The 17,386-nt window shown below is 51.1% G+C and overlaps 3 protein-coding genes across 3 annotated transcripts; 1 reads left to right on the forward strand and 2 right to left on the reverse strand.

The window, feature by feature from the left end:
• Nucleotides 1-3,906: 3,906 nt before the first annotated feature.
• Nucleotides 3,907-5,559, reverse strand: GPR135 (G protein-coupled receptor 135). The gene has a single exon (XM_059819865.1). The coding sequence runs from the start codon at nucleotides 5,557-5,559 to the stop codon at nucleotides 4,285-4,287; it is 1,275 nt and encodes a 424-aa protein (XP_059675848.1). The 3' UTR covers nucleotides 3,907-4,284.
• Nucleotides 5,560-7,234: 1,675 nt separating this feature from the next.
• L3HYPDH (trans-L-3-hydroxyproline dehydratase) lies at nucleotides 7,235-10,961 on the reverse strand. Its single transcript, XM_059819763.1, has 5 exons — nucleotides 10,418-10,961; nucleotides 9,937-10,106; nucleotides 9,480-9,602; nucleotides 8,438-8,575; nucleotides 7,235-7,735 (listed from the first exon to the last, which is right to left on the reverse strand). Exons 1-5 carry the CDS (start codon nucleotides 10,959-10,961, stop codon nucleotides 7,610-7,612), a joined length of 1,101 nt encoding a protein of 366 aa, XP_059675746.1. The 3' UTR covers nucleotides 7,235-7,609.
• Nucleotides 10,962-11,165: 204 nt separating this feature from the next.
• JKAMP (JNK1/MAPK8 associated membrane protein) lies at nucleotides 11,166-15,952 on the forward strand. Its single transcript, XM_059819777.1, has 7 exons — nucleotides 11,166-11,196; nucleotides 11,391-11,482; nucleotides 12,201-12,355; nucleotides 13,393-13,599; nucleotides 14,048-14,229; nucleotides 14,930-15,006; nucleotides 15,322-15,952. The coding sequence occupies exons 1-7, from the start codon at nucleotides 11,184-11,186 to the stop codon at nucleotides 15,538-15,540; spliced, it is 945 nt and encodes a 314-aa protein (XP_059675760.1). The 5' UTR covers nucleotides 11,166-11,183; the 3' UTR covers nucleotides 15,541-15,952.
• The last annotated feature ends 1,434 nt before the right edge of the window (nucleotides 15,953-17,386 follow it).

Consider the following 17,386-nt stretch of genomic DNA (forward strand, 5'->3'; position numbering starts at 1 on the left):
AGAAGCAGGGATAGGGGATCTCATTCACGTGAGCTATTCCGGTTCTGGTGATTATTATCAGCCAACACAGCCCTTCGGGCTGTCACTTATAAACTGCTAATTGTTCGCAGTTCGTAAGTTATGCACAAAGCATTTGCTTTGAACGAAGACTTCATCCGGAGATTAGCAAAAGAGTGGAAAATAATGACTTGAATAAATCTGATGATTAAATCAACAGCAAAACTATCACTGACTCCAGTTGGAACAGTACCTTTTTGAAGTGCTTTTCATTCATCAAGACTTAATGTTTGCCATCTAAGATATATCAGTGGCATGTGTATCATTGCTAAATAGTATGGAACTCAAACCAAGAGTAAGTATGCTGGAAAGTTGACAAGTGACTGAAGAGCCCAAGGACTAATTTTTAGATTTGGCTTTGGCTACCATTGTCACTCGTATCCAGGGCTGAACTGGTCTTCAAATCATGTGAACTGCTCTCTTTTATGCCGAATACCCTGCACTGAATCACTCGTGATTTTTTGAACTGGGGTGCTAAAAAGTGTCCCAACATCCTTCGCAGAGCCCTTGTGCAAATGAGATTGCGGCTCACCTCGCATCCAGGCTCACCTCAAGGGATGAAGAAGGAAAGAAGTATTGCAGAGCCATGGCTGGAGGTTTGGAGCCTGCAAGATAGTTTTGCAGCATCTAAAACCTCGGTGTCTTGCTGCCTTCTGAGTTGCTCTTCACCACAAAGAAAGGGAATCTCTAAGTGGGGTGACACCAGCGTGGACATGTAAGAGGTGTGGAGCTAATGTCCCCATAGAGGCTTGGCCAGGAGACACCTCCTGCAATGTTTTCTTACACAGGAACAAGCAGCTGCAACAATGGAGAGAGTTTTCAGAGCTAGGGTAAAACAGCGAGGTAAACCTCGGGTCTCCTTCTCCTGGATGAACCCATGGAGCTATTGTTGGGTACAAGGACAGACTGGCATGCTGGCTTGTGTGTTAGCATGGCCAAGACCTTCTCACCCACTCTGCACTGTTGGTGAGAGGCAGCAACCTTCAGCACAGCTGGGACACAGCAGCATTTCAAGTACTGTTTCAGCAGGCAGCCTGCAACCTTTGGCGTGTTTTGTGTGCATCTTGTGTGCGTGTGCATGTCTCTGTCTGCTGTTTATGATTTATTTAAGATACTTCACCCTTTGGTTGTATTTTTTCAAGTACACGTTTAAAAATGTGGCTGTAAACACTCCTGTACCTGACTTGCTCAACAGTGCTGTGATTATGAGGGGTGCGGGACAGGCATAGCTTTAAAACACAGGCTGGCTCTCTACTGGAGCTGCAGCAGGTCCACATCAAAAAGGATCTGGTCAGGAATCTCCCCTTGCTACAGCCCAAGTTAGTGTTTAACAGAAAGGGCCAGCTGCCCTCATTCAGCTCTGCACATAAAAGTCTAACATACAGGCACTGGCCAGTGCTTGTTAAAAACAAGTTGAAATCCCAGTCCTGCCCTTGCCAGTGGCGACTGGCACAAGGATGCTTACCTGGCCTGTGGTACGCTGGTCAGGGCATTAAATTAGTAGAAAACTAAATGAGCATGCAAAAGAAGGAATCAATGGTTTCCTGTTGTTTAGTGCCTAAGCTGGTCAGCAACTCGGCTGGGGTGATGGGGACAGAAGAGACTGGGAAGGTGGCCAGAGTCCGAGCACTGAGGGGAGCACGACCACCCTTTTCAGGGGCTTTTAGCCATATGATCAATGCAGCCGTAGCACTGATCGGCACGCCACGAGTCAGGCACAGCGGTGCTGGACCTTCATCTTCTTTGTTTTCTTAACCCAAGAACTATCCCTTCGTTCGTCTACTCTGATCAAGCTGGTTCCAATCGGCAGAGAAAGCTCTTGTATGCAAAAAGTGAAAAAAAACCACCCCTGTAAATCTGTCTGGTGCTAAAGACAGGAAGGCTCTAAGTGATCACTTCTAGTCGAAGTGCAGGCTCTGCTTCAGAGCTGCAGAGGAGCCAAGCTACAAACAGTGACAACCTTTCTTCTACAACACGGACTTCTTACCACAATAAAGGATACATGCCAAACACACCAGTTGTACCATGGCCAGAGGATCAAAGTTAAGGGTGCTGTTCTGCAGGTGATACATGAACTACAAGCAGAATACTATACATGCATAAGGCTGATGAGTATTGAGCTTGGGCAGTTTTCCTTGCTTCTGTCCTCCCCATGGCATTACAGAGCACAGGAACTTACTCTGAGGACCGCGGCTACAACCCATGGAGAAATGTCCCTTCTGGGAAGGCAGAACCCCACGGGTTTTCTTTGCTATCTATCTCCAGGATCACAGTTTAATTTTTCTATAGATAATACAAGAGTCAATGACATTGGGACTCAGCTCTTGAAGCTGTTTCAAACACCAGAGCACTCTGTATGGCAAATTAGCCCGCACAAATCTTCTTGTTACCACCTGCCAGCTACCTAGGCAAGAGTTAAATCTCATCTCATCATTCACAACCACCTCTTTCGCTTTACACTAGCCATACCTTGCTTCGGAAGGGCAAGTATGCAAGAAATTCCTGTCCTACCCTTCTAACAAGTCACTAGTGTTCGCTTGCTGTCAAACAGCTTCTGTGAAAAGCTGTGGTTTTTTTGTACAGCTTCTCTCTGAAACAGTACAAATGCACTACTCAACTTGCAAATCCAAATCTGCAGGACAAAGGATCAGTGCTGAGAAGTAGTCAAGGGTCAAATCTTTTCCTCGTGGACTTCAGGAGTATCACAGAAGGAAATTACAGTAATGCTCACAGGATGAAAAATAGCTGCATTAAAATTTCACGAACAATTAGGTCTCTCTCTACTATCATTCATCTGGCAATTTTTTTACAGAAGTTCCCTTCTCAAGGCTGGGCTGAGAATGATGCCAGGCTGAGACACTTAAATCTCCTGCATAAAAGACAATTTATTTCTTGTCTCACTTACAAAATAATGATAGCATGTTCACTTGGGTCACAAACAGTTGAAAAAGCTGGTAAAACAGTAACACTGTATTTTTAAAGACTGTACAAGGAAAAACACTGCCTGTCTTTCACATTCAACTCTGGCAAAAATAAAGGAAGGCCCAATCTTAGACTCTGATTTAAAATACTAATTTAAAGCTTTAGGCCTTTGGACAAAAAAATTATACTGATAAATTCATATGAATTTATGCCATGCAATCACACTTCCATTGTGTCATTTTCCTTTTTTTCAATGGCAGAGCTGTTTTTTTAAATATTATACTCCAGATGGATTGCTGCAATCAATACAATAATATCTGTTCTCTGCCTATACACATTTTCAAATGCTTAAGAGCACACGAAAAGCGCATCGTATTGCTTTATCTCTCCTTTCAGATACCCACCCATCTCACATGGCTCCTCTAAGAGTGGTTAAACTCTTAGAGATGCGAGACACTTCAGATGAGCTCAAAAAGAAAACACACACCTTGTGCACAAACTCAGTGACACCATAGTCTACACCCACACCCTTTTACTCAGTCTGTCTGAAGAACTCTCATTTCTCATGTTCATAGTATTTTACGCTGACTGTACCTGCAAAAAAAAGAAAAGGCTGATGAAATTCTGACAACTGAGGTTCCTTTCCTTCCCTCCTGGTATCATACATCTTTCCTGTCACAACAATTACTGTTTTGTTATGCTTGAGAGTTTGAAAAAAAAAATTAAAATCGTCTTAATAGATCGCTTTTTTTAGCCTGTCCTACAGTCTATGACTTTCTGACTATCAGCACTTCCACATAAAATGGGTTAAAGCAACATTTTCCTGCCAGGATGCGGTTTTCACAGTGTGGTGTTTTCAGAGTGTCTTCCAGCTGCCAGTGCTCAGCTTTCAATTGCTTTTTTGGCACTTAACAAACAGTTCACACAGTCAGTCAGTTTGGGCTGTCTTTATGTGTCTGTCTCTTAGCTTCACCGTGGCACTTTCTGCAGGACTGGAGCAAACGCTGTTTCGTTCTTGTAGTCAAACTCTTGTGCTGGCTTGGTTCAGTGGCTATGACCAGTATGTCAGGCCTGCTGAAAGGGAAGGGGCGCTCCCTTTCCCCATGGATCTCTCGCTGCTTGCAGACTGGGTCGCCAAACCAGAGTTCGCACGATGGAGAAGAAATCACACTGTGGCTCACGCAGTCCCATCTCTCCAATTTACTGGTAGTCTGGCTGCAAAGGGCTCCAAACACCAGCACTCCCCGCATTTCCTCAGGGAGATGGCCCCGGGGCCCAAAGCCTCCATCCTGTACCCCGATCGCTTCAGAGGCTGGTGTCGACAGTGTCTGCTTTGGCCTGCAAGGCGGCCTCAGAGATGGTGTCTGGCTGCCCGTCCCGACAGAAGAGGACAGCGGGGTTTTTGCAGGCCCACATGGCCACCTCTCCCCCACTCGCCGGGCTGGAGGAGGACAGGGCACTGCCCGGAGGTCCGCTGTGCTGGTTGACGTAGCGCTCCCGGACACGGTCAGCCCGGCACCGGGGCTCCAGCCGGTGGCCTGGGGCTGGGAGGTAGGCCGCCACATTGTTCCTAGTCCTGTAGCCGCCCTCACGGCTGCGCCGCAGCAGCACGGAGATGTTGGGGTTGCGGGCGGCGTAGATGAGGGGGTTGATGGCGCCATTGGCCCAGGCCATCCCGCTGGCCACAGCGTCCATGGTGGGCGAGAAGGGGAGGCTGCCGGCAGCGGCGGCCAGCCCCAGGATGCAGTAGGGCCCCCAGCAGCAGATGATGGAGACGATCATGATGAGGACGGTGGTGGCCGTGCGCATCTCCCCATAGGCCCGCAGCAGGTGCCCGTAGGTGGTGAGAGGCCGCACGCGGCTCTCGGCCAGCCGCACCGCCCGGCAGATGTTGTAGTGGCAGAAGCACATGAGGGCGAAGGGCAGGAGGTAGCAGAGCACGATGAGGGCCGCACCGTAGGGCGGCCCCAGCCGGGAGGAGCCCCAGGGCAGCACGTAGACACAGCGGTAGGCCCCGGGCCGGGCCTCTCGCTGCCCCTCGCCTGCCAGCCCGTACCAGGGCCCGGCCAGGGCCAGGGCGGCCAGCCAGACAGCGGCCAGGAGCTGGGCGGCGCGGCGGCGGCCCATCTTGTGTCGGGGCTGGCGGACGATGGCGCAGTAGCGGTCGAAGGAGAGGAGCGCCATGGTAAGGGTGGCGGCAATGCCCAGCCCGGCGTGGAGGGCGGCGCTGGCCAGGCAGAGGCGCTGCCCGAAGAGCCAGGCGCCGGGCGGGCGGCTGAGCAGGCTGAGGAAGGCCAGGGGCAGGCAGAGCAGGGCGCCCAGCAGCTCCGACAGCGACAGCGACAGCACGAAGGCGTTGGTGACCGTGCGGAGCTGCCGGTGCCGGGCGATCACCAGCACCACCGCCCCGTTGCCCAGCGCCGAGAGGGCGAAGATGAGCAGCAGCGCCAGCGCCTGGGAGGCCAGCGCCGCCGCAGACCACCCCGCCGCCGCCGCCGCCGCCGCGCCGTCGCTCTCATTGCCGCCGCCGCGGGAGAGGTTGCCCGGCACGGCCGCCGCCGGCTCCATGCGCAGCCTCATGCCCCGGCCCGCGCCGCGGTTGCAGAGGCGCTGCCCGCCCGCCGCGCTCGCCGCCCGCGCCGGGCCGCCGGCCCCGCCAGCCGCTGACGTCGCCCGGCCGCCGTTGCCCGGGGAACCGGCCCGGCCCGCCCGCCCGGCGGCCCGCGGGCGGGGGAGCGGCGCCCCCACAGCCGAACAGCGAGGCCGGGAGACCCCGGCTGGGGACAGGGACCCCCCCCCTTTGCCCCACACCGGCATCATCCCCATCCCAGAGCCGGGGACCGGTCCCCACAGCCCCTCTCCCCACAGGGCCCCTCTTCCCTCACAGCCCTCTCCCCTCACGGCTCCTTTCCCCTCACAGTCCCTCTGCCCTCACAGCCCTCTCCCTTCATGGCCCCTCTCCCCACACAGCCCTGCAGCCCATCACGAAGGGGCAGAGGCCAGGACCACCCCCCACGCTCTCTGGGCTGGGGTCTCACAAGCTGAGGGGTCAGGCCGGGGACCCCCGCACGGGCAGCAGGAGCCTGTCCCCCCCCTCCCAGCCACGCTGGAGCCACCTGCCCCTACGTGAAGAATTTCTTAGGGATGGGGACAGTGAATAGATAATGACAGCTGCAATACAGTTAATGGCTGAAGAGCTTCTAACCTTTCTGTGCTGGGCTTCGTGACTTGCTGCCCCAGCTCTTCCCCAGGAGCAGGGCTGGGGGAGCTGATCGCAAGGGAGATGCCCAGAAGCTAGAAACACACAGAGGAGTTTGCTCCTGCAAGCGTAGAGGATGTGCGTGTGTCACTTCTTGCTCCCCTGGACCAGAGGCTGTACAGGATTTATCCAGGGGTTACAGGAAAGCTGGGAGCAAGAGCCCCAAACGCCAGCCTAGAAAACCTCCGCTGGCAGTGCAGCTGCTCTCTGAACAAGGGGATGTTTCTTTGCGTTCCAAAGTTAAAATTTTCAAGTTGACAGAAATTCCTCCTAGGCTTTTCTATGCCAACCTTTTCCAAGCTCTCCCGTGTCACTTGCTCCCTTCTGCTGCACGAGCTACTAGGAGATGATCATTCTCATTTTCATGTCTCATTTTAACGAAGCACACTCCCACGAGTGTCTTCAATAAATGAACACCATTTTTTCCAGAGACACAGTGGAAATTACAGGCTCCGACTGGTCAGAAGCTCTGCTTCTGCCACTGCAAAAGCCTGCCTACAGCTCAGGGCTTGGTTTGGCTTTTCCACCGACAACCCTCCCTCGATGGACTTCGGCAAAGCACACGTTGACTGCACTCTGCTGCGCAAGCTGCCCCCGGGCTAAGACAAAATCATCAGTAAATAATTTTGCAATCAAAGGTCATAGTGGATCAGACCTTCAGATACAGCTGCTCCTGTTGAAAGTTAACCATGGGGTATTTGCAGCCGATGGCCCAAGATAAGCAAGAGAGGAAGGTTTCGGGAAGCAGCATAACCTGGACACGCAGCAGGGACAGCAGGAAGTTCTGAGCACCTGCATCCAGCCCCAGGACACAGGAGGGCGGCTGGAGAGGCCTGAGCAGGGCAGGCCGGGAAAGCTGGGGCATGAGACAAAGCAGCACAGCCGGCTGAGCGGGAGGCATCGATGAAGAGCAGGCAAATCAAATCAGAAGCCATGGTACGCTCAGCAGAGTCCTAGAAACAAGCTCCGGGAGTGAAAACAAGAGGAGAAAAGCAGTGTCTTCAGCTGGCGTTTAATAGGAAGCTGGCTTTGAAATTAGTAATTTGCAGATGTAAAGAAGGCACATGAATTTGAAGACAGCTCTCCAAGATCAGCTCCGTTTTCTGTGAATAATTATTGAAAAAAAAGAAAAAGATTATGGCTTCTCAGAGCAGCCCATATATGCTAATCACATTGCACCCAATATGCTAATCACAACAGGGGAACACTGCCTGTTATCTGGAAACAAGGCAGATGCTGTCACGCCACCAAAGGCTGTTCCTGTTGCTCTGGCATATTGCAATGAGCCGTGTGGAGAAGCAGAACAGGAATGCATGGGCAGGAGAAGCGCAGCACCATCAGTGAGACTTTACCACTGCCCTGTGGCTCAGGTCACTTGAAGAAGAAGCCGTATTTCAGTGGGTCCTCCTCTTCGACAGTGAAAGTGGCTGTACCGGTGTAAAATGCTTCTCCCGAGACTTCCACGATGACAGCGTTGTAGTCCCCAAACTTGGCTTCCTGCAGAGGGATTAGGATCAGAACAGAGGTGACAGGAGGTTCTCCACTCTCCCAACCCCATGAAATGCCAGCGCTACCTGGCACTTAGGCAGAGTTACCCCTCACCGAGCGCTCTGCCTTGCCCAGGTACATCCCAAAGCGTGCAGCAGCCCTTTTACCGCCTCACCTTGCCTGCACAAGCTCCACACCTGCACAACTGCTGCTGCCCCCGCTCTGAACTGGTGAGCCCCCACACCGCCACAGCCTGGGTTTGCCTCAAAGGAGGCCAAAAAGCTGCTGAGGTGGCCACCTGCACCCAGGGACCAAGGGCTCCCTGCAGCATGTCCAAACCTTCACACCCACATGCAGGGAAGAGGGGACTAACCCAGGAATCCACATTTAGCTGCCACTGAGAACACACCGGACTGACTTATCTACATCAGCATTATAGATATTTCTCACTGCAGTCCTTTCCTGATGGCTGAGAGAGGATTTGAAGGGAAGCCACGCAGCAGAACAAGGTCTTACTGTTACTTGCTTCTCTAATAAAAAAAATCCTGAAGCATGAGGCTTGTGGAAAGGTAAGACCCTCAGGCACCTCCCTCCTTCCATATGCCCTTCCCCAGGCATAGAAAGGCTTTTCTGCTTCTCCACTGAGTCAAGGCAACAGCACTTTTCAAGCAGTCCTCAAGACAGAGGGAAAGTCCAGCACAAGCCACTTGCCTGCACGGCCTTCCCGGTGAACAAGGACCCTGTGGTACTGCTCCGAAAGGTTCTGGTCTGATTCATCTGTATGAGTCCCTTATGGTACTGCAAGGCGACACGAGCTGTCACACCCGAACCTGTTGGACTTCGATCAACCTACATTCAGAAGAGAAGAAGAACCAGCTGTAGTATTTTGGGTTTTAACAGAAAACAATATTGCTCCCCTCAGTTCTCTTTGTCACATTTATACTGTGCTTGGGGGAAAGCCCCCTAGCCCAGGGGTTCGTACAGAACCAGGATACCTCACAAATGAAAAGACAAAATAAACAGGTTTGTGGTACTTTTGGATTGTGAGCCGCTTTGGCAAACTAGTAGGGATGAGGGATCTAATAAATATTGAGGCTATTTAGGGAGTGCTTGAAAACTTCCCAGTGTCATAGAAAAAGGACTGAGAGGGGGAGCGGCCACCTTCCCCATTCTCACGTGTCAAGGTAGGATCAGTTCTCCTCACACTAACAGAGAGAGCTGATGGCCAGCCTGGTTTTTAAAACCTCCAAAAATATAGCGTTGGCCAGCTTCCAAGGCAATCTGTTCCAATGCTCCATACTCCTCACGGCTGGGAAGTCCAACCAAAACTTCCCCTGCTATTTATGGGATACCTTATCCATGGCAGACAAGGATAGAAGTTCACATCCTCTCTTTTCTCTCCTGCTGTGTTGATCCCCAGCAGTGGTTCCCTAGATTAGGACTTTAAGAACATGCACTATGTTTGTTGGGATTCCACCTCAGCCCCTGAACTCCTGGGAAATTCCTAGCTATGGGGCACGGGTATGAACCTTTTTAAAATGCCACCATCTAAGATATGCAGAAATACTTCTGTCATTAGGAGCTAAAACTGCATGTGTTAAGTGACATGCAGCTCTTCAGAGACGTCATGGTAGCAGAAGCAATGATCACTGCCCAAAACGAGAAGAACCAGAACCGTCCCTCATCTCTGCAGTGGATGCAAGAAGGGAAGAAGGTGGTGCCTTGTGTGTCTGAGAAGAGCCCCTTTCTGTACCTGTTCATCTGCAAACACACAGATGTTGGTGGTGGGCTCCTCACTAAAGGCATCTTTCCCATCTGTCAGTATGGTGCCGTAGAGGAAAGCCAGGTCCTCGCTTTCAGGGTGATGAAGCTTGAACTGGGAACAGCACAGACAGGTTCACCAACACGCGCAGCAGTTGGGCAGTCAGAAGTACATGCAGTACAGCTTCCTTGAGGGACCAGAAGAAGGGGACAAGGCCACACTGCTGCATTTCCACCTCTGCTTCTCCAGTAACAGAGGCAGACACAGCAGCAGGAAATCAAACTCCTTCTTGTGTCTTTGTGAGGCTGAAGAGCACTCTGAAATTCAACAGGGGGCTGGAAAGATGGGACTCCCTCCCATCCCGAGCGTCTCAGGGGAATAAAGGGCCTCGGTCTGATGCAATCACCCCGAAGGGAACACGCTGGGGTACCGCAGCACTTCGCCATACCTGTTTCTTCACTGCTTCCGTCACCGCGCTCGCAGCATTGACGAGGTCTCTGGTCTTCGAAGAGCACACATCGAGTCCCAGCTGCTCGGCACTGAGAAAGGCGTAGAAAGTGCCACCATAGCCGATGTCGACCACCACCTTCCCGTGACCAGGGACATTGATGGCCAAGTCTGGGCAGAGACAGGGAGGGCGGTGATGAGGGAAAACCGTGCTGAGCCATGGGCTCGCATGCAGAGCAAAAGAACTGAGCTCCATGCAAGGGCGGGATGGGGACGACGACTCAAGCGCTCCCATGCCAGGGAGCGGCATGTGATGCCTTATGCCACCCCCCCCCCCCCCCGATGGCCTCACCCTGCCTCTGGGGGACATCGGCATTGGGGAGGGATTTGCCAGCCCCCCTCCGCCAGGCCGCCAGCCCCCACCCTGGCATGGCCACCACCAACCCCTCCCCTAAAACCAGCGTGGCAGTCTCAGTCCCCACCAGTGGCAGCAGCGAAGGCGGGCACGCTGTGGAAGCGGACGGGGTTGCCGCTGCGGCGGCCGTCCCAGGGCACGAAGGCGGTGACGGGCCCGCAGGGGCAGCGCAGGCGGACGGCGGTCTCGGGGCGGCGGGGCGCCGCCACCAGCCCGTAGTCGAGGGCGAAGCGGCCGAGGGCCAGGACGGCGTGGCCGCACATGGCGCTGTAGCCGGCGCCGTGCAGGAAGAGGGCCGCCAGGTGGGCGCCGGCGGCGGCCGCCCCGCCACGCACCACCACCGCCCCGTACATGCCGGCGTGGCCCCGCGGCTCGTGCACCAGCGCCCGCCGCACGTGGTCCTGCGTGGCCGCCACCTCCCGCCGCAGCGACAGCAGCGACAGCCCCCCCGCCGCCACCGCCTCCTCCGCCGCCTCCAGCCGCGGGATGATGCGCAGCGGCTCGCCGCCCGTGTGCATCTCCACCGTCTGCAGCACCAGGCCCGAGGGCGAGTGCGGCGGCAGCCGCCGTCCCGCACCGCCGCTGCCGCCGCCACCACCGTCCGCCGCCATCGCCCGCGCCCCGGCGGGGCGGGGACCGCGCGGGACACGCCCCCGCCGCGGGCCACGCCTCCGAGGCGGAGCAATCCCGCCCCCGCGTATGGCCTCGCCCACGGGCAGCGCACCCACGCTCCCCTTCCTCGGAGGGCGGAGCTTGTCCCCGCGTCGGAAGTGGAAGTGACGCATACGGAAGTGGTTCGGCGGAGCTGGCGGGAGTGTTGCCGGGTTCCAGGGATGTTCCGCTCCGGTAGGACGGGGCGGGCCGCTCAGGGGACACCGGTACCGGGCTGGGAGTGGGAGTGGGGCGGTTGTCAGCGGCTGGACCGGGACGGGGGTGGCGCTCGGTGCCTCTCGGCTGCGGGGGAGCCGCGGTGTGTGAGACGGGGCGCGCCAGATCGGATCGGAGCACCGCGGGTAACGGGGGCCGCGCTCTCCCCGCAGCTGTGGACATCCAGCCCGCCTGCCTCGGGCTGTACTGCGGTAGGACCGTCCTGTCGGTCAACGGCTCCGTGGAGACCTACGGGGACTGCGGGGTAAGTGCGGCGCGGGCGGGGCTCGGCCGGAGCGGCGGGGAGGGGGTTGGCCCCACTCCCTCCTGGCCTGGGCCCGGCATCAGCAGCGCGGGCCGGACCGCCCCGGAGGCCGATACGGATCTCGCTGTAAGCGGCACCGCGGCCCAGCCCCGAGGTGCCTTGGGGAGCAGGTGGAGATGAGGGCTGCAAAGGGTGGGCAGAGCTCCCTTACCGATAGCAGGAGCTGCTCAATAAAACGTTCCCCGAAGGAGGTGCTGAAGGCTCGGTGCTAAGCTGGAGCCGAGCCGAGGGGCTGCGAAGGCTGGAACAGAACGGAATGGTACAGAGAGTTGTGCTGAAATGGCAGTGCCCACTGATTTTATTGGTGTACTAAGGGAGAGCAACATCCAAGGATGGTGGAATGAACGGGGAGCAAGAAACTCTGGGGGGCAGTGGTGAGTGAGCTTAGCAATGAAAGGAAGGTGGCGGGACAGCAGGAGGGGAAAAGGGAGTCTTGGATGAAGTCTTTTAAACGTGCTTCACCTTTGTTTATATTAAGAAGCAAGAGCCAGAGAGAGCAAGGCCGGTGTAAGCTGAGAAATAGCTGAGGTTAATGTTTCATCTCTTTAAAAATCTGATAAGTTTCTTGACCCGGTACTACTTCAAGCTGCTTTTCCAGGAACAATGGTTTATTATTGGTACTCAGAGACTGTATTTACAAAGCATCCGCTTTTTGTAGGTATGTCCTAGAGGTCAAAGAACCGATGACAACAAAATTTGCCGGGAGTGTATGGGATCTCCAGACCGCTATGACTGGCTGTACCTTGGCTTCATGGCCATGCTTCCCCTGGTTTTACACTGGTTCTTTATTGAATGGTATTCAGGAAAAAAGAGGTTCGTATACCCCTTCTTCAGATAAGTTATTTAAAAATGGACATCTTATATCCATGAGTGATCAATCTGAGATGCTGAATTGAACCGTCCAGCAGTTCATGCTGTTGGTTGAGCTGATACAGTAGCACATAATCTTTGGGCAGCTGGAGCGGGGGCATTATTTACAAATGTAAGAGTCCTGCAGGTCCTTCTTGCCAGTCACTGCCCTCAGGACACGGTCCATGTCTTTGCAATGTGGTGGTGCCCAGTCCATCTGGCACTTTGGGCTGGATTGGGTTTCCCAGTAGCGGGCAGGAGCAGTGCGTTGTGTCATCCCCTCTCTCCTGGGCCAGACCTACCACCTGCAGAGGCCCCGATCAGCGTTGCTGTGCATGGGCAATGAGATAATGGATTTGAGTTTTCTCTTGAGGAATATGTATACTGGGTTTTGGTCCTGATAGCATAGGTGATATAACCTTTATGTCAGCATGGTGCATCAAGGAATTTGTGTAAAAAAAGGGGCTTAAAACCATAGCTGCATGTGGCCATTAGGTGCTAGACTGGAATTTTTGAGAAGTAATGGCTCTGGAGTGTACTAAACACTGAAAACATAGGGGACTGAGAGATACTAATATATCAATACGTACCACCTTTAACAAGGACTTGCAACTTTGAAAATGTTGCTCATATCATATGTAACAATGTCATCCCTTCTGAGACGCGTGATATCTTATCCTCTCTGCTGCTTTCTTTGAAATTGCAACAGCGTGAGTGTTGTCCGTCACCTGACAGGATGCTTATGCTACAGAAGGCTTTCATTTAGGAAACTGGAATGTTCAATCACATTTTACACACTAAATCATCTGAGATTGTAAATGACTTTTCACATTCAGCTTTAAGTACTTAACTTTTTATTTAAGCAGCATTGTCCTATCCTTGGTCACAGTGAATATTAATTCTGTAGAAGATTCTGTACCGCATGGGCCTCCACTTCTCAGTGGGCATTTAGATTTCCTGTAGTGTTAGCAAAATAGTAGTGAATCTCTCTCCTTCCACAGTTCCAGCGCATTGTTGCAGCACATCACTGCCTTGTTCGAGTGCAGCGTTGCAGCAATTGTTACGCTGCTCGTCAGCAACCCCGTTGGCTCTCTGCATATCCGCTCCTGCAAGGTGAAGAAGCTGTCGGACTGGTACACGATGCTTTACAACCCAAGTCCCGACTACATCACCACGGTGCACTGCACTCATGAAGCAGTCTATCCCCTGTAAGTGTAAAGGCTTTTGTACTCCTGTCTCTCCCTTCCTTTTATACAAACGTGTTTCTGTCCGTGCCTCTTCTCAAAGCTGCAAACGGTGTTCAGTTATAACTCAGACCGATGAGTATCAATCCCCTGAAGTCTTTTCATGCGTTGAGCTGTTTTGTCTGTGAAACGCTTAGCAACACCTAACGACTTTCTGAGTCACCAAAGAAGGTGGCATAGTCCGGGCTATTTAGCTATAAAGCTTAAGACTTCGTTTTTTTTCCCCTTTGCTGCATCTTGACCATTTCCCCTAGGAAAAATGAGCCCATCGTTCTGTGTTTACATATTTTGATTGTAAATTCTTTAAACTTGACTGACTCTAACCCCAAATTCCCTGGTTCTGAGTTGAGTCTGCAGGAGAAAAAGAACTGCATATTTTAAGGAATTAATTTTTTATTTTTATTTTTTCCAGGTACACCATTGTGTTTATATATTACGCTTTCTGTCTTGTGTTAATGATGCTACTTCGGCCTCTTCTGGTTAAGAAAATTGCCTGTGGTTTAGGAAAGTCTGATCGATTTAAAAGCATTTATGCAGCACTGTACTTCTTCCCTATCCTCACTGTGCTTCAGGCCGTTGGAGGCGGCCTGCTCTGTGAGTTCTCTCCTAATAACACTAATAAACATACCTATAAACACACACTAACAAATGACTTAGGGGAGGGAGGGAGAGAGGGAAGGGACATGACACGCTTTTTGCTTTGAGAATAAGGACATTGTTTAAGGTTATTGTGAGGAGTCTTAGCTGAAAAGGTTGCTCATTAGTAGCCCTGTCCTAACCAGTCTCCTGCCCAACGCTGCTTTGCTTCCGCTGGTGCTGCTAGAGGCTGTCCCTTTCCCAGAAAGGGTGTAGGGTGGTATGAGGGGAAGTTACTTCAGAGGGAGTTAATTCCGCTTTCTGCTAAAGTAGAGTTTGTCTGAGTTCAGAGATGGATTGAAGTATAAGTTTGGGGAGATCAGCTATCTTTTTGGTTTAGCTTCCAGCATACTTGTCACATGGAGGGGACAGGTGCCACAAAATCCCCCCTACTGTTCTCATTATCTGTCTTTTTCAGTTAGTGATTTAAGTGTACAGTAACTCCACCTAGAAGTATTAGAAAAAGTTTGAAAACCTAAGACAGAAGTGTTGTGCTTGGCTGACCCTCACTGCTGTGCATGTTTGGTGGGATGATAAGAGGTGGGCTATAGTAGCTTATTTTACTTCACACCCATGGTTATATGTGGAAAAACTATCTCTGCTGAAATGTATATCATGCATTCTTTTTCCTGCTAATGTGTTCAATGTTTGCCTTTAGATTATGCCTTTCCTTACATCATACTGGTGTTGTCTTTGGTTACACTGGCTGTGTACATGTCTGCTTCTGAAGTGGAGGTAGGTAAACGTGTTTCCTATGTTAAAACTCATAATATAAAATACTTGAATGAGCAGAGACCACTTTGTCTCTTGCCTTTTTTCAGCAGTGTATTCTGCGTTTCAGCCTCTTCCTTTATGACTTCTCCTCTTAGCTGGAGGAAGCTCCTGCAAGTCTTCCCTTTCATGGTGCACTGAGAAACTGGGTTATGTGCTGGAAGGGCTCAAACCCAGGAGGCTTCATACAGTCTCTGTGCATGACCCGTAACATCTCTTAAACATCAGGTACTAGGTAACGGGCTAAATGATAACAGGATACTGTCTTTGTTTTGCAAGTCTTTCAAGGATCTTCTCGTCAGGAAGAAAAGGCTCGTTGTCCTCTTCAGCCACTGGTTACTTCATGCCTATGGAATCATCTCCATTTCCAAACTAGATAAGCTTGAGCAGGACCTGCCATTGCTTGCCTTGGTACCTGCACCTGCCCTCTTCTACTTACTGACAGCGAAGTACACCGAGCCATCGCGCATACTCTCAGAAGGTGGAAACGGACATTAGAAGAAGCCTGTGCCAGCAACGCTGTCCTAATGATCTGGATTAAGCAATTTTAGTGCTTGTTACACTATGGAAACTTCTGTTTTAAAAGAATTTATTTAGGTACAAGCCGCCCGGGTGAAACACCTCTGAGTGAGACTGTATAATATTAAAAATCTGCACTTTGTATTCTTCGTAAGTGTCTATGGTATAGATTGAAGGGAGTGTCTTTGTACCTGTTTATCACTGTGAATCTGTATAAAAAGCTTGTCACACATTCTAGTACAGTGGTTTGCTTGTATATGTTTATTTCCTAATACAATATTTTAGGTGTTGTTTGAATAAAACAATAGAGCCTCGTTTTCAGTAGACTTCCAATAAAACAAATAGAGCTCGAATACACCATAGAGCTTGATTTTCTCATCACATACTCTAGCTTCTGTCCCCCACCAGTGGAAAAAAGACTTATTGAGTGTGATTCCTCATGGTGCTTAATCTGCGTGCTAGGTAGAAGGCGAGGAAATGCGTTGTAAAGTTCTCTATAAAGTATAGTTTATGCTCTGTGTACTTCATGTATGGAGACCTCTTCCTGGACATGATTAAACAGTAATAGCATTTCTGCTAAATCCATTTTCTTATAGCTTGACTATAAATTTCCACATAATATCAGATTAAAGATTTTCTTTTACTGGTAGTTGTCAGCAAACCACTTGCTGCAGGTAAGCCTGTGAAGCCTCTGTTATCTGTGCCTTTCAGCACAGTCACCTTTGCTTCCTCCCGTGAGAGTGCTTTGTGTCTGTTTCATCCCTTTATCAGTAGTGCCAACAGCTCACGTCTCCTGAGTGTGGCTGCAGCTGTACCCATGCTGCAGCAACAGCAGTGGTCAGTCAGCAGCAGAGTTTAGCAGCTGGGAAGGGAACAGCTCTTTATGCAGTATCACCACTGCAATGATAGAAACTGATGGGGTGACTGAAGTAGAAAACCAGCATGGATTTAATAAAAAGAACTGGAGATCCCTTATATCCACAAAGAGATACCATTATCTCTGCTCTACATTCATCAAAATCTTTCTGTGAACACCTTGATAAGAATTGCTAAAATTTCTGAGGCTGTTCAGAATTTAGCCTTGCTGAAGCTAAACATCAACTGACAGACTCTAGTCTTCTCTCTATTGTACAGGAAGATACCCAAAGTGTGTATCTTGCATATTAGCCACCAGTAACTTACTATAGATGGTCTAGAAGAAGATGCAGAGCAGTGCAGAAGGTCTAAACACAGAGGGAAGATTAGTAGAAAGGTCTCAACTTGAACTCTTCCTACTGTACGGATCATTGGCTGTAGCAATGCAAATAACGATGTACGTTTCTATATTTAAGTAAGTGTGACAGTAATACCTTTTTTATTCTATTACCTATCAACATTGCTAAGGACTGAGCCTGCCAGCAGCTCAGGGGCTTGGAGGGGTGTCCTCTCAGCCAGGCTGCCTCGAGATGTCGCTTTCCTCTTCCTCCATTAAAGGTTTGATTTCATTACATCTGATACGCCTTTCCTGGCAGCTTTTTTCTGTGAAATGCCAATTGACAGGTTCACTGCTTCTAAAAACAGTGCGCAAACAAACTAGGTCTTGTATGCAGAAGTAAGGTTTGATTTAGGGATTAAGGAAGTAATTGATCTCCTTAAGGAAATCAAATAAATTCTGTCCATGCTGTTAGGTACAAAATGTAATTCGCAGACACACTAAACTAGAGGACAGTTCTAAAAGTATGCCTTTAACAGTCATGTGTTAAAATACCATTTCCATCACTGACAGAGTCATAGGCATATTTTTCTTTAAAATGTCCTAAACACAGTTTTGTGTCTACATTTGCAC

The sequence above is a fragment of the Gavia stellata genome, chromosome 7 (genome assembly GCF_030936135.1).
Source record: "Gavia stellata isolate bGavSte3 chromosome 7, bGavSte3.hap2, whole genome shotgun sequence".
In the NCBI taxonomy this organism is placed as follows: Eukaryota; Metazoa; Chordata; class Aves; order Gaviiformes; family Gaviidae; genus Gavia; species Gavia stellata.

What these genes read in the sequence shown, in the direction of transcription:
- JKAMP (XM_059819777.1), top strand. An exon ending in AGACCTACGGGGACTGCGGG is followed by an intron (nt 11,483 to 12,200) that starts GTAAGTGCGGCG and finishes CGCTTTTTGTAG; the next exon opens with GTATGTCCTAGAGGTCAAAG. An exon ending in TGTCTGCTTCTGAAGTGGAG is followed by an intron (nt 15,007 to 15,321) that starts GTAGGTAAACGT and finishes TTGTTTTGCAAG; the next exon opens with TCTTTCAAGGATCTTCTCGT.
- GPR135 (XM_059819865.1), bottom strand. Translation starts at nt 5,559, where the DNA reads ATGAGGCTGCGCATGGAGCCGGCGGCGGCCGTGCCGGGCAACCTCTCC.
- L3HYPDH (XM_059819763.1), bottom strand. Translation starts at nt 10,961, where the DNA reads ATGGCGGCGGACGGTGGTGGCGGCGGCAGCGGCGGTGCGGGACGGCGG. An exon ending in CGCCTTCGCTGCTGCCACTG is followed by an intron (nt 10,107 to 10,417) that starts GTGGGGACTGAG and finishes GTCTCTGCCCAG; the next exon opens with ACTTGGCCATCAATGTCCCT. An exon ending in CGGAAGCAGTGAAGAAACAG is followed by an intron (nt 9,603 to 9,936) that starts GTATGGCGAAGT and finishes TGCTGTTCCCAG; the next exon opens with TTCAAGCTTCATCACCCTGA.